Source organism: Olea europaea, unplaced genomic scaffold (genome assembly GCF_002742605.1).
Source record: "Olea europaea var. sylvestris unplaced genomic scaffold, O_europaea_v1 scaffold2594, whole genome shotgun sequence".
Lineage (NCBI taxonomy): Eukaryota > Viridiplantae > Streptophyta > Magnoliopsida > Lamiales > Oleaceae > Olea > Olea europaea.
In genome coordinates, this window is record NW_019244249.1 from 78,461 (window position 1) to 93,245 (window position 14,785).

Sequence of the window (14,785 nt, forward strand, 5' to 3'; positions counted from 1 at the left end):
ACCATCTATAAACGTGCTTGATATCAGCATAGCTCATAGTCTTTATTCATGCTTGTTACCTAACTATATATAAACGTGCTTGATATCAGCATAGCTCATAGTCTTTATTCATGCTTGTTACCTAACTATATATAAACGTGCTTGATATCAGCATAGCTCATAGTCTTTATTCATGCTTGTTACCTAACTATATATAAACGTGCTTGATATCAGCATAGCTCATAGTCTTTATTCATGCTTGTTACCTAACTATATATAAACGTGCTTGATATCAGCATAGCTCATAGTCTGTATCCATGCTCATTAAATTACCTAACCATCAGAGCCGGTCCTGTGTCTAATGGGCCCTGAGGCGAACTATGAAAAGTAGGCCCCCCAGCGACAAAATTCAAAGGTGTATTATGCGATTCATTTCTAATTTAAAAAACTAACATTAAAACAACAACGAAATATATTATAAAAACGATTTATATTATAAACCATCAAACCAAAAATTTCAAACAATTAGTTAAATACTATTCGTCTTGCTGTTTTAGAGGCAAAAGTATCAATCAAATCTGAATAACTTAGCTGATCAACCATTTCTTTTTCTATTAATAGCATAGCCAACCCATTTAATCTTTCTTGCGACATAGTTGATCGGAGATAGGTCTTGATCAACTTTAATTTCGAGAAACTTCTTTTTGCAGATGCAACTGTAACCGGTATGATTAACAAAATTTGGTAAGCAATATAAGCATTTGGAAAACAAACATTCAATGTCTTCAAATATTGCAGCACTTAAATTGCTCTTGTTGCTTCACTTGGTATATAACACCTTAAGACTTGTAACTCGGAACATAAATCATCCCCACTGATATCCGAACGCCCACTATGTTGAAGATATTTCTCAAGATTCAAACAAGAGTTCAATAAAGTTGAAAAAGTTGCACCCCTTAACCTCTTCAAACTAAACAAAAATCCAAATGTATCATCATATTGTTTGAATTTTTCAAATCGGGTCCTCAGAGAAGATAGAGCTTGATCAATTATAAAAATAAAGTATTCAACTCTAAAAGATTCTTCTGCTGATTGCTTTACCTCATTACTACCGCTTTCATTAAATTGTTTTTTCTTCGAATTATGCGTTTTTCTGTAAATACAGCTTCAATTCCCATTTCGCTTGCCTTTTTTGTCGCTTCATCTTTGGCAATAGCAAATCCAATTTCTCTGTATTCTTCAAGAAATGAAACAAGTCCTTACTACAGGTCGATAGCATGATCAATATCCATGGATTCGGTTTGAAGAGATTTACTCACAATATTAACAGCATGCAACAATCTGTGCCAGATTATCATGCCAAACAAAAACTCAAAATTTTGAAGTTCATGTGTTGCTAATGACTCGGCTTCACTCTTCACTTTAGGATCTTCATTACTTTCTGCTAAATCAAGTAATGCATCTCTTATCTGTGCAGTTTGCTTCATTATAGGCTTCACACTTTCAACATGACTTTCCCAACGTGTTTGTGACAATGGCTTCACTGTCAACCCTTGAAAATTATCTTTGAAAATTTTTCATCGCTTGGTAGAAGAGGAAAACAATGTGTAGATGCGTTGTATCACTCCGAAGAAGGATACAGCTTGGGAACAACAGTTCACCATATCACATAATGCTAGATTTAGACTATGAGCGCCACATGGAGTATAGAAAGCTCGGGGATTCATTTCATGGACTCTTCTTTGCACACCTTTGTGCTTCCCGCTCATGTTAGATCCATTGTCATACCCTTGCCCTCTAATGTCATCAATATCAAGATCAATTTTTATCAAAACCTTTTGAAGCTCGGTTGCAAGTCCAAGTCCTGTTGTGTCATCTACCTTCAAAAATTCTAGCCAATGTTCTTGAACTGTAGGTAAGTTTGACGAATTATCTACAAATCGTACAATTAAAGACATTTGTTCCTCCTGACTTGCATCTGGAGTACAATCAAGTATAACTACGAAATATTTTGCATCTTTAACTTTCTTGACAATTGAACTTCTCACCTGATTAGTCAACAACTGTATCAACTCATTTTGAATTTTTTTGCCAAGATACGTATATTGAATTTCTTTTGCTTTAGCCCGCCGAAGGTGCTCTTGCATTACTGGATCAAATTCACTAACCATTTCGAGCATTTGTAAAAATAGGCCATTGTTCTCAACATGTAGCCTCTCATCATCTCCTCGAAATGGCAATGTGTTTTTCGCAAGTCTTTTAACAATAGCGATTATCCTTGTTAATACATGTCTCCAATGTTCTCTTTCAGCATCAATCAACAATTCAACGCTTTTATCAATTGTAGTTTTGATCGAAACCTATTTTCCAATTTAATCCAACTAGTCATGCAACGTAAATGCTCCTCATTTCCTTCATGACTTTTAATAGACCGATGCAAATTATGCCAATCTTTGAACCCATCATTACCTAGTTGGCCAACTTTTGTCACATTTATTGGTGTTTTAAACAACTTACAACAAAAGCAGAAGATCCTGTCCATAGACACTGAATATACTAGCCATCTTCTATCAACTGCTCTCCCATTTGGTAGCAATCGCTTATATTGTGAAGAATCGAAATATCTATTTGTATAGTCTTTTGGAAACGAGATGTCATCAACTCTTTTTGGACCCCTTTCAACTATCACTTTTGAAGTACTTGCTAATATCCCCTGCTTGGCTTTGAATTAATGCAATTTCATTTCGTTTTCTTTTCCTCTTTTGAGCACCAGACTCGTATTTAGGAGGCATAGTAATGTCCAATGATTAGCCTAAAAAACAATTACAAAATAACTCAATTATCTCACATTTATAGTTTCCAATATAGTTATCACGTGCGCCTGTGCAATTGTTCATCCTACAATAAGCAATCATATAAGCCGACTAGGCTGCAATTATATAAGCCGACAAGGCTTCAAACATTTACAATCTCTTCAATAACAACTTAGGGTAAGCCATTGCTTACCTGATAAGTGAAATTTTGACGGAAATTGTGGAATTACACCCTTAAGAATGATCCCGTTTTCTGAACTGGTGGTAAGCTTATCTCAATTTTTCAATTGTGTCAACGATGCTCTAGCATAGAAAAAAGAAACGTGTACGGAAATAACTATATCAATTAATGTGGTCATCAAGCTCATATTTGATTTCAAATAAATGCTAACAATTACCTACAACAATTAATTTACAGATTTCTGTATCGCTAAAAATTTTGACCAAAAAGTAGAAAATGCATGCATGCCGTAAATGTCCATTTAATTTTTAAAAATATATATATATTTATTTGATCGCCAAACACAAATAATTAAAGAACAAAATCATATATCAACACATATATAATCATCTTTTCCATAAATTCAACGAAAGAAAGTCTTGAGTCTGGTCAAATACAATATGCCAAAATATAGACTACTATTCCAAAATAACTAGTTAAACTATTACAAAATAATTGATCCATATATCAAGAAATTTACTTCTCTAATCAACATTTTAGCTATTGAAAAAATAATCAAAAATCCCTGCAAATCACAAAAATAAGTAATATGGTTAATGTATCTTCACACATTTTGTCAAAATTTATTCAAAATAGTACAAATAAAACAACATAACAAAAATTAAATCTGACTACAAATTGTATGCACAGCTTCACTAAAATAAGAACGACAAACTTGCTTCTTGACATGAGTTGAAAATCGCTAATAAATATACATAATATAAATGATCAACTAATTTTACCAACATAATCATAGATTTCCTTAAACCACATCCTTGTCAAGTAATGATCAACTAATTTTACGAACAGAGAAAGACGAAAACTACATATAATGAAATTGTATTTGGCTTACAAATTAAACATGTACTCACTTACCAAAGGCACTCAAGAAAGCAGAGATAGACACTTTCATTATCGAAGACAATCAAGTAGGCAAGGACGGAAACTCCATTCCAAAGATAATGATATTAGTATCCTCACTAGTTAACCACAAAAACTGAAATTGTAAAACATAAAAAAATAAAAATTACTTGTAGTATCTTAGTATCTTAGAATGACAAAACATCATTGCAAGAAATATAAAAATCACTAATACATGTCAATTACCTCAGCAAGACGCCTATGGAGCCATCATGTAGGCTTTCTAATTTCATTACCTTACAATCTAACAATCTACTTAAACCATTCAGCCATTCTAACATTACAATCAGCAAATACATTGATCAGAATTTAGCCAAAGGATGTTAAGATAAATTAATAGCCAATGTCAAAACAACGTAACAATTTCAGTTTCAGATGTCAAAAGTCTCAAACCTACTGGAAAATTGGTGCCCCACCATAAGCAACCACAACCTTTACTCCAGTTTGATACAAGAACTTCTTTGCTTCGTCATGTATCTAGAGATTTACAACACAAACTCGATCAACCAAATCAAAGTTGATATCATTAACATTCTAATGAAATGTCATCCATCATACTGAAAATTACAATAAAAATGAAATCTCCACATATTGTAAAAATCAGTACCTCATTTCATCATAATCGATAAACCCAAAAAGAAAATGAATGAGAAAAGATAGCCTAACGACGTCTTCCCAACACCTGGTGGACCAACAAAACACAATACTGGGCCTCTTGCATCTGGACACATTTGAAACCGACATGTCAGATTCAATAATCAAAAGATGATCAATATACCTTGAGCAAAATTTAAAACAACAAAGACATCTACCTTGCAAACAGCTAGATATTCAATTATCCGATGCTTGATCTTCACTAAACCATAGTGGTCACTGTCAAGATGATCTTTTGCAGCCTTTAAGTCCAATTCATGTTCTTCACTAGCCTTTTGCCAGGGAAGGGCAGCAAGAAATCCAGGTATACACGTGAACTATTATACGCCCCTAGATCATTACCCTTATACGCCCCTAGATCATTACCCTATAATTGAAAATGAACACTTGAACTAGATAGCACATCTATAAATGTAATTATGTAAAGAAACATCAAAGCAAGAAAATGCTCAAGATCAAACAAACAAAATCAACAATTTATCAACCAGCAAACAAATGGCAAAAAATCGAATCTACAGACTATAAATCTACAATGTGATTATGTGAAGAAATTACTACATACAAGTTACAACGCCAGGTGCCAGCCAGAGCCCACGTGCCAATGTAGCGCCATAGCGGAGATGCGGAGTGCAGAGCTAAAGGGAAGGGGATTTCTATGGACTTGGTCGGCAGACGGTGGACTTGCAGCCTGCAGCCTGCAGTCCTACGGAAGCAAGCAGCGAAGAGCGAACTAGGTGACTCGGCAGTCGGCAGTAGAAGCAGAAGCCAAAAGAACTGAAGAAGGGCCAAGGAAGATAAGATTCGTGGTGAACTCACCGTCTCATCGTCACCGTCACTCACCGGACGTCCAGACTGTGTCACTGTTGAGAGGGGAGTGACGGTGGCTTCACAGTCGTGAAAGTCGGAGGCAGTTCATGAATTTTCAGATGAATTATTTTGGGAATTTAGGGATTGGACTGGATTTGATTTGGATAAATGGATTGATGGGTTGGGATTTATGTCTAAATGGATTGTTGGGTTGGGATTGGTTTAGTTATTGGATTGGGCATTTCATTTGGGCCCGATGGATTAAACAAAAAAAAAAAAAAAAAGAGGGGCGAAAATGAGGCCCCCTAAGATCTTGGGCCTGAGGAGAAGGCCTCATTCGCCTCGGCCCAGGACCGGGCCTGCTAACCATCTATAAGTGTGCTTGATATCAGCATAGCTCACAATCTGTATTCATGCTTGTTAAGTTCTTATTTCTATAGCTTTTATCACAATCTACTCATAGCCAAATAGGGATGTCAATTTAACTTGTCGGCTCGAGTGACTCGTAGCTTAAGCCAAAAAAATCCAAATCAAATCAACTCGAGGCTCAGGTCGAGCCTCATTTTCGGACATCGACCAGAATTCGAGTCGGTACGTGCTGCTCATTGAGCCTTAAGCAGCTTGTGTAGCTACGTTTTGAGGTTTTTTTAAAAAAAATTATGTAATTTTTAAATTTATTTGTTTCGGAACATTATACACCGAATATTTATTCGTGTACAAGTTTAATTCTGTTTAATTTGATTGTAGGCCGAAAAATTGAGGAAGATTGCAATTTTATTTAATCTACGATATGAATTGCACATAATTTATATTACTAAAAAAGTTTGAATTTCACCATTTAAAAAAATTGAGCCGAGGCCTAATTGAAAGCCTGAGCCAAGCCTTGATTTTTCTGAGCTTAGCTCTGCTTGGGCCAAAAAGGACTGAGCCATGATTGAGCCGCGATCTTCAACTTGCAAGCCGGTTCAACTCGACTCGTTTACATCCCTATAGTCAGTTTCATACTGCCACTTACCAAATCTCCATATGAGCCATATTGCCTTAGTCTAATGGATAATTGGAAATAGGAATGACAAAAAAAGCTCGTCAAACTCGATATTCGTGGAGCTCCTCTACAAACGAGGTGGGAATTACTAGCTTAATCGTGTATTCGGGTCGGGGATGGGGCAGGGTATTTTGCCCTGAACGAGTAAGGGTAAAAAGGTCCCACCCAGACTTGTTTAACTATTTTATTTATTTTAAGAATTCATTACTTTAAGTGAAAATTTTCACAAATTTTCATTAATTTTAATAGAACATAGCAATTAAGATTATCTAAAGAATATGATGACAATAAAAATCTTAGTTTACCAAATATATTTCAATAATTTAACTTTCAAAAATAAATAAATTAATTGAAAATTTTAATAACTTTATTATTTTCTCACTTTAATGAATGTGTGCAATACAATAAATTATCAATAAATAAATAAACGGGTACTACTGTGGCAAGGGCCATACCCCACCCCTGATCAGCCCTGATTTGCTTAAACGGGTAACGGGATGAGTACGGGACAGGAAATTACCCAACGGTGCTTGGCTACCCCGCCCCAAACCTACTTTGTTGCCATCCCTAACTGGAGAATCGCCGTTAAGGTCATATAGCCATACTCTATTGGGGGTTTGCGAAAAATGGACATAGGATTAAAGCAGTACACTCTAACTTAACCCAAAAAGAAGAGATGAAGGGAAGGATGTATTTTTATTTATGTACCCATGTACATGTGGAGAGTGAGGAAAAGGTAGTAGAGTAGAAGTGGCATCAAGAAAAACCTTTTGATGCTTAAACCTTAAGTACTGCCTCATGTGACCGTTTCATAGAAGGTCTCAAAACGTTTGCATTAAGTTCCTATTTGATAGGGATTAAAATTAAAATTTTAAATTAAGTTAAAATCAACAATTAATTTTTATTATATATCTCATGGGATTTATAATATTTCAACCGTACATTTCATCAATTTTTATTAAAATTTACTAAAAATCTTATTTTTTTAATCCGGCTAAATGTCACTGTGGGGCTTATGTCTCAAGGCTTAGTCTTACAAAGCCACTAAAGTGTTCGCCCATTTGTTAAAATGTGCCGTAGGAAATATTTTATCTGTTCTTCACGCAACCTGAAAATTTATCTCATTGGATTTTTTTATTTTTTTATTTTTTGAAAAAAGAGAAACAAGGACGTCATTGAATTTGAGCTTTAATTTATATTTTCAGTTGATCATTTGTGTTAAGTCAATATTAACCGCGTTGAGATCCCGTTTGGCTCCCATTCTCCTTTTGATTCTTTTTTCTCTCTTACTTTTAATCACAATCTTCTATAAAAATTTTCATTCTTTTTCAACCACATATTTTTCAAAAAAATACTATTTCAACAATTAAAATTTGAAAAGAATGGGGGCCAAACGGTGGCTCAGTGCGCCATGAGGATTTTTTCAACCGTGTCAAGTATCGTTACTCAAGTATATTAGGCCCTTGTTTTGACTCCATTTTAATGTAATTTGAGAAAAATATATTTTAAAATAATAATTTTTTAAAGAAAGTATGGTTAAAAAGTAAGAAAAAATTTAAAATTTACGTGTAATACACTATTTTAATAAAATATGTGATTGAAATGAGGAAAGAGAAAAATAAATTAATTGAAATGGAGTTCAAACAGGAGCTACATATATTTATATATTATTCAATTAATAAAAACTTAATAAATAGGATATTTTATTTGAGAGTAACGTGATTTGGGTAGATAAGGCCTCTAATATATTCTCCATTATTGTTTTTTATAATGTGAATTATGTGAGTAAAGACAAAAGATTTATGTCATAAATTAATATAAGGTATTAAAAAAACTTTAAAAAATGCAGGCAGGCATGGAAGCAGCAGATAAATAAATACAATTAACATTTTCTAACCTTGGACCAGTTGGTGTTTGATGCACTAAAAGAGTGCCAAGTGTTTCTATTTTCAATATTTATGTATTTTTTTCTTCAATAGAAACATCGTTATTATGAATGTAAAAAGGTTTTGACGTCTGAAAATATCAATCTCTAAAATCTTGCTATTTATTTTAAATTTTAAATATCGATTGTGTAATTGAAAATGAGTTTTGTGAAAAATTAAGTTCAAACATTTGCTCAATTCATAATTTTAGCACTGCCAAACAAATTATATAGTATACAAATCACAAAATGCTATAAAATGTTTCAGAATTATGTCACTTCATATTAATTTCAGACTACACTTCTTTCTTCGATCTTGCTTTAATGTCATACACAAAATTATTGTCATCCAAAACATTATTTAAGTTCATGGCCCATTTCGTTCATTTTATTAAACAAAATGAGAAAATTAAATAATTAAAATACAAGATAAAATTGAAACCTTGATTGAGAGGTAGTGGTAGGGCGGCAACTTGGATCATAAAAAATGGTGGTAATGCTACACATATATAATGGTGTACATACTATGAATACACCTTGATGTGTACGTGTAGCGTTATCCAAAAAATGGAGGGTAATGGCCTAATGAGTTTAGTCAAAACCTAGGTACGTCTGTAAACTATTGATGACTGCAATAAATAATCGCCAAAAGGAATAAAATAAATTGTCTAGGTTTGGTTTACATTGTATTTGAGCCCCACTTTTCAGTAGAATGAATTTTATAACATTAATTTTTTAGAGAATGTATGATTAAATTAAGGATAAATAAATTTACATGTAAATTTTTTATTAGAAGAATGCATGATTGAAAGTGAATTTAAGAAAGTGAATTTTTTTAAGAAGAGGCTCAAAATAAGAGCTTACGTACCAAATGTAATCTATTGTGATAATGCAGGAATACTGACTATAATTATTAAATAAAATCGTTGAACTACTGCCAGTGGGATGGGCGAGCACATTCTAGTTCTACCATTTGAGACGTATTGGCAGACGTAGACAGAAGTATTGTCAATTTATAAAATGTACCTTTGTTAGCATGTGACGACAGAAATAAGCCCATGTTTGACAATTCTTTTTATTTACGTATTCATTTTTCAACCACGTATTTATATAATAAAATATTTTCACATAAATTCAAAAAAAAAAAAATCCTACTTTTTAACCACATATTCTCTAAAAAAATACCATTCAAAATATTATTTTTCCCTATATAACTGTTATCAAACAATGGCCAAATGGTGTGTGGATAAAAAGTAATTTGCCTTTTAATAAATATTTGTTAAGCCTCGATTTGGTGGAGATTAAAATTAAATCTTTGTTAAATTTTAATAAAAATTGATGAAATATGTAGTTAAAAAGTTGTGGCCCCATAAAATATGTGGGTAAAATTAATTGGGATGACGATGCTACTAGTAATGTTGCAAGATTTCAATTTGAATAAGTATCAACGCATGGGTATTTCAAATGTTTAAGCCCCATTTTTCAATAATACACTATTCTTCAAACTTATTTCAAACAACACATTCTTTTAATAATAATTTTACACGCAAATAAAAAGTCTTTCCTTATTTTTCATATTTTTTAAAAATAATTATTCCAAAATCCATTTTTACTAAATAATGGGGCTCAAACAAGGGCTAAGTATGTTGATTTCAAAAACTCAAAAGTTTTACTATCAATGGATTTCATATTGCATTCATGTCTACATATTGTTATTTGGACACTCGAGCATAACCATTAGGCAGCAAAATGAAGAGATCAAATAAGGAATCGTTGATCATTTTCACTCAGATGGTCAGATCAACTTTCGATACAAGATATATTGCCGAAGTTGGTGTGAAAGACACTAGGTGGGGTAGGCTTTGAAGCTCCAAGTTTTTGCTAGAACTATTTATCTATTTATTGTACAAACAATGATAATTGTTAAAGACTTTAAATTATTACTTTTAACTTTGAAGTATTTATAAGTTATGAATTCTACATAATAAATGGATAATGAGTTAATAGTAAATTAAGAGTCATACAAGATGTGAAGATAAAAAAAAATGAATTTAACAAATTTAAATCATATTTTGCCCCTGTTTGATTTTGTTAAAAATCATATTTTTAGTAAATTTTAAAAAAAATTTGATTAAATATATGGTTGAAAAATTAATAAAAGCTATGCATTCTATGAAATATGTAGTTAAAATTAACTATTGATTTTGACTTAAAATATTATTTTTACTACTACTTCAAAACACAAGCTTTAAACTTTACGAAACATGCACTTGATTTTAATATTTTTGAATAAAAATATCCCACCTCTAAATAACTGCATAAGCTAACAATATTTTTTATTGGCCATTAAACTTTAAAATTGTTCAGACGATTATTGAACTTATCAAATTGTTATCTCATGGTCATTAAACTTTAAAAGTTTTTTGGATGATTATCGAACTTATCAAATCATTGCGCTAAACTTCAAAATTATTTTGAATGGTCACCAAACTTATTAATTTGTTATCTCATTCGCCACTCAATAACTCACAGTTAGAAAATTCGACGGATTAACAAGCAAAAATGATAACATAACACATTATTATCGCTAGTTGATGAAAATCAGCAAAAACACACTTCATCTATTAGAACGCTTATAAAAATTATGACTGAATTGTAACATTATGCATGTTTCCCTTTGTTTATCTATATTTTCATTTAGTATTTTTTTTCCTAGTTAATTGCACTTTCTATAAGTGTGATTTTGACTAATTTTTTCATCAATTAAGGACAATAATGTGTCATATCAATGATTAACTTTGTCACATCAGTGAATTCGTTGAATTTTATAAATGTGAGTGATTGAGTGTGGACGAGATAACGATTTAATAAATCTGCTGACCATCCGAAAAAACTTTGAAAGTTTAATGGCCAATGAGATAAAGCTTTGATAAGTTTGGTGATGATCTGAAATTTTTTCAAAGTTTAATGGTCAAATGGATAACTATTTGATAATTTCGATGACCATCCAAAAATCTTTTAAAATTTAACAATCAATAGAATACATTGTGCAAAATTATCATCTGAATTTTTAATTGCAGGTTATTTTATTGACTCACTGTAGTAAACTGCTTTGCAAAGCGTTTTACTTAATTTCTATTTGTCTTCTTTTGAAAAAATACTTTAATTTTCATATTTATTTTGAATCACACGTTCATACAATAAAAATATTTTGCATGTGAATTCAAATTTTTTTCTATTTAAAAAAAAAATTTTATATCACTATTTAAAATATTATTTTTTGAAAATAATGATCAGGGCCCAGTATGTACCCACGTGCCACCCATTGAGAAAATTCGTGTACAAACAAAATTTCTCGGTTTCAACTGTAAGATCGAAAAAGGCCTCATTAGAGACAATTACACCTTACCCCACTTAAACCCCAATCACACCTTCGCCAGTTGGATATTCTCCTTGTATTATCGAAACCATCGTGGCATATTTTTACAGGACAATTCAATTTGTATCGAATGAAATCTATCAAAAGTTGTCCCCACCCTCCCAATGCACGCGGGTTTCACATGAATATAAAAATTTTAAAATGCGATTCACCCCTTTTGTGAGTAATATAATCAATGATCACTAAACTTCACTATAAATTATTATTTGCTCACCGAATTATAAAAAGTTATTCTTTACTCATTAAACTTTACTATAGATAATTACTTACTTATCGAAATTTAAAAAGTTACTTACTACTCATCCAAATTTGTACTTATCTATCAATCATCCATATCATTTTTAGGAGTGTTACTTATTGCAAAGTTTAATGAGCAACGAGTAACTTTATTCGAATTTAGGTGAACAATAAATAATTTTTTAAATTTGGATGAGTAAATATTAATTCATAGCAAAGTTAAATGAGCGACGTGTAACTTTTTAAAGATTGGTAAGCAAGTAGAAGCGTATAATAAAATTTAGTGATCATTCAATTATCTCTAGTATTGTTCATTTTTACAAGCTTTATTCCCTCTTTGATTAATCTTTAATTATTATTAAACAAATCATATAAAATTGCGAGTCCACGACCGATAAACATTACCATTTACCAGTCCCATTCATCTCGCCTATCTTCAAGTTTCTCTCTTTCATAAGTCTTGAATCCAATCTCATTAACCTTGATAATCCGACACATTCAACTCCAGCCGCCAAAAGAGTATGTAAATCATTAACTAAAATCCAAATTTAGACGGACCCCATAGTTTTTTTTGGTATCTTAATCATTATTAATGGCATCTCTGTTATTTTCTTCTGTTTCAAAAAGTTTTTGTGTTTTCCTCTCTGGTAGTAGGGTTGAATATCTTAAAACTGCTTGATCTGAAAAAAAATTTTCTGGGGTTTTTATTCTATACTTGCAATTTTCTAAGGAAAAAAAGGAAAGATGAATGTGGCGAAGTCTCAGGTGTGGCAGCCTTGCAAAAAGAAGAGGCTTTAGAATCTAGGAAACCTGAAATTATTGAAAAGAAAACTTTTTTATCTAGAGAGAAAGAGGGAGGGAAAAGAAACAGGAAAAAAAATGGATGGGATTTGTATTGGAAAATCGGCGTAGTCCACGAGAATCACCAGTGTTGATTGAATCGATACACACAGAGATATACAAGGAGAGAGATACAGTTCTTGTGCATGGCGATGTCATCGAGATCAGGCGGCGGTAGCAGTGGCGGAAGTGGGAGGACGCGCGTAGGAAGGTATGAACTGGGTAGGACGCTGGGCGAAGGGTCATTTGCAAAAGTGAAGTTTGCAAGGAATGTTGAGACAAATGAGAATGTGGCCATTAAGATTCTCGATAAAGAAAAAGTTCTTAAGCACAAAATGATTGGCCAGGTACTGTTGGATTAATTATTTTCTTGCTTCTATATCACTTTCAGCTTTTTTTCTTTTTTTTTCATGGATTTTACTTAATTGGTGTTTGGGTTTTGCTTTAGATTGTGTTTATGTACTGAAGAAGTTTCCGTTGACTTTTGAATTTTTTGCACTGATGTTTTTTTTTCCTTACCATTTCATTAATCTGTAGTGTAGAATGATTACTAGTGGTATCTGATTAATGTTTATCAGGGTGTTCTTACTAAAAGAAACAGAAAAATGAAATGTTTATCAATGATGTTCTATGTTCGCAATCACTAATATAATGCGTCAAATCATTTCCTCAAACATTGAAACAAATTTGGGTGGATGATTGAAATTTATTTTGATAGATTGAGCTATCATACATTGATGTACTCATGGATGATGCGGATAAGTGACTGTAAAATATCTTACAGCTGCTCCATTAAATCTCAATTATAAGCTGATCACAATGGAATGAATTTTCTTAAAGTTTTGTTCCACAGGTCTTTTATTTTGGGCACTTCCCATAGTTGCCTAGGTGTATCTCTGTTCTTATGCTTCTTTATTTCCCCACCTTTGACATAGTTAAAACATTTCTGATTGATCTTAATGTTATTTAACTTGCAGATTAAGCGCGAAATCTCCACCATGAAATTAATCAGACACCCAAATGTCATCCGCATGTATGAGGTTGGAATTTAACTTGTTTAGCCAACTTCTTGAGGAATAATTAGGCATATAGTGCTGGATGTTCCTGGAGATGTGGATTTTGTATGCGTTTCTTGTATATTTAGTTTCATGACTGATGAATATGGCATAATCTAGGTTATGGCCAGCAAAACGAAGATATATATTGTTATGGAATTCGTTACTGGAGGTGAACTCTTTGACAAAATTGTAAGTTTATGATTGCTTCTGCCTTATGATTCCAGTATGATAATCTGATTAGATGTATTTGAACAAAGTGCAAACATGGTATCATTTTTTGAGGCCAGGCTACTAAAGGCAGGCTGAAAGAAGATGAAGCAAGAAAATTTTTTCAGCAGCTCATCAATGCAGTAGATTACTGCCACAGCAGAGGCGTTTACCACAGAGACCTGAAGGTGAGGATGTAACTTTATTTTTAGTTGCTTGCTTCATTTTTTTTTTTATAGAAAATTGGAATTGCTGTATTTTTGGGGACAACAAAAGACTGGTTTTAATTTCATTTCATTTCATGATTTATAGCCTGAGAATTTGTTGTTGGATGCCAATGGAGTTCTTAAAGTTTCAGACTTTGGATTGAGTGCTCTACCTCAGCAAGTTCGGGTTAGTATTGTACTGCACAAAAAGTTGTCATTTTTTTGTAATCCACATTCTGTTTTTATTTTCTTTGGTGCATAAGGGTATTTATACATTTGTATAGAACCAGTACGACTTATTTCGTAGGTTCTGTACATTTCATCATAGAACATAAAAGTAGGGAGTAAAACTAGAGTAATTAAAAAAGGGCAAACTTGCACTGCAGCTTCTTTCTTTTGAGAGTATTTGTGCTATTCAATTAATGTCCCAAAAGG

At 32.5% G+C, this 14,785-nt stretch overlaps 1 protein-coding gene across 1 annotated transcript; it reads left to right on the forward strand.

The window, feature by feature from the left end:
* The first annotated feature begins 12,439 nt into the window (after positions 1 to 12,439).
* Positions 12,440 to 14,627, forward strand: LOC111382967 (CBL-interacting serine/threonine-protein kinase 23-like). Its single transcript, XM_023007016.1, has 5 exons — positions 12,440 to 13,226; positions 13,857 to 13,919; positions 14,055 to 14,126; positions 14,225 to 14,332; positions 14,457 to 14,627. Exons 1-5 carry the CDS (start codon positions 13,026 to 13,028, stop codon positions 14,610 to 14,612), a joined length of 600 nt encoding a protein of 199 aa, XP_022862784.1. The 5' UTR covers positions 12,440 to 13,025; the 3' UTR covers positions 14,613 to 14,627.
* The last annotated feature ends 158 nt before the right edge of the window (positions 14,628 to 14,785 follow it).

What these genes read in the sequence shown, in the direction of transcription:
- LOC111382967 (XM_023007016.1), top strand. Translation starts at nt 13,026, where the DNA reads ATGGCGATGTCATCGAGATCAGGCGGCGGTAGCAGTGGCGGAAGTGGG. An exon ending in ATGTCATCCGCATGTATGAG is followed by an intron (nt 13,920 to 14,054) that starts GTTGGAATTTAA and finishes GGCATAATCTAG; the next exon opens with GTTATGGCCAGCAAAACGAA. An exon ending in GTGAACTCTTTGACAAAATT is followed by an intron (nt 14,127 to 14,224) that starts GTAAGTTTATGA and finishes TTTTGAGGCCAG; the next exon opens with GCTACTAAAGGCAGGCTGAA.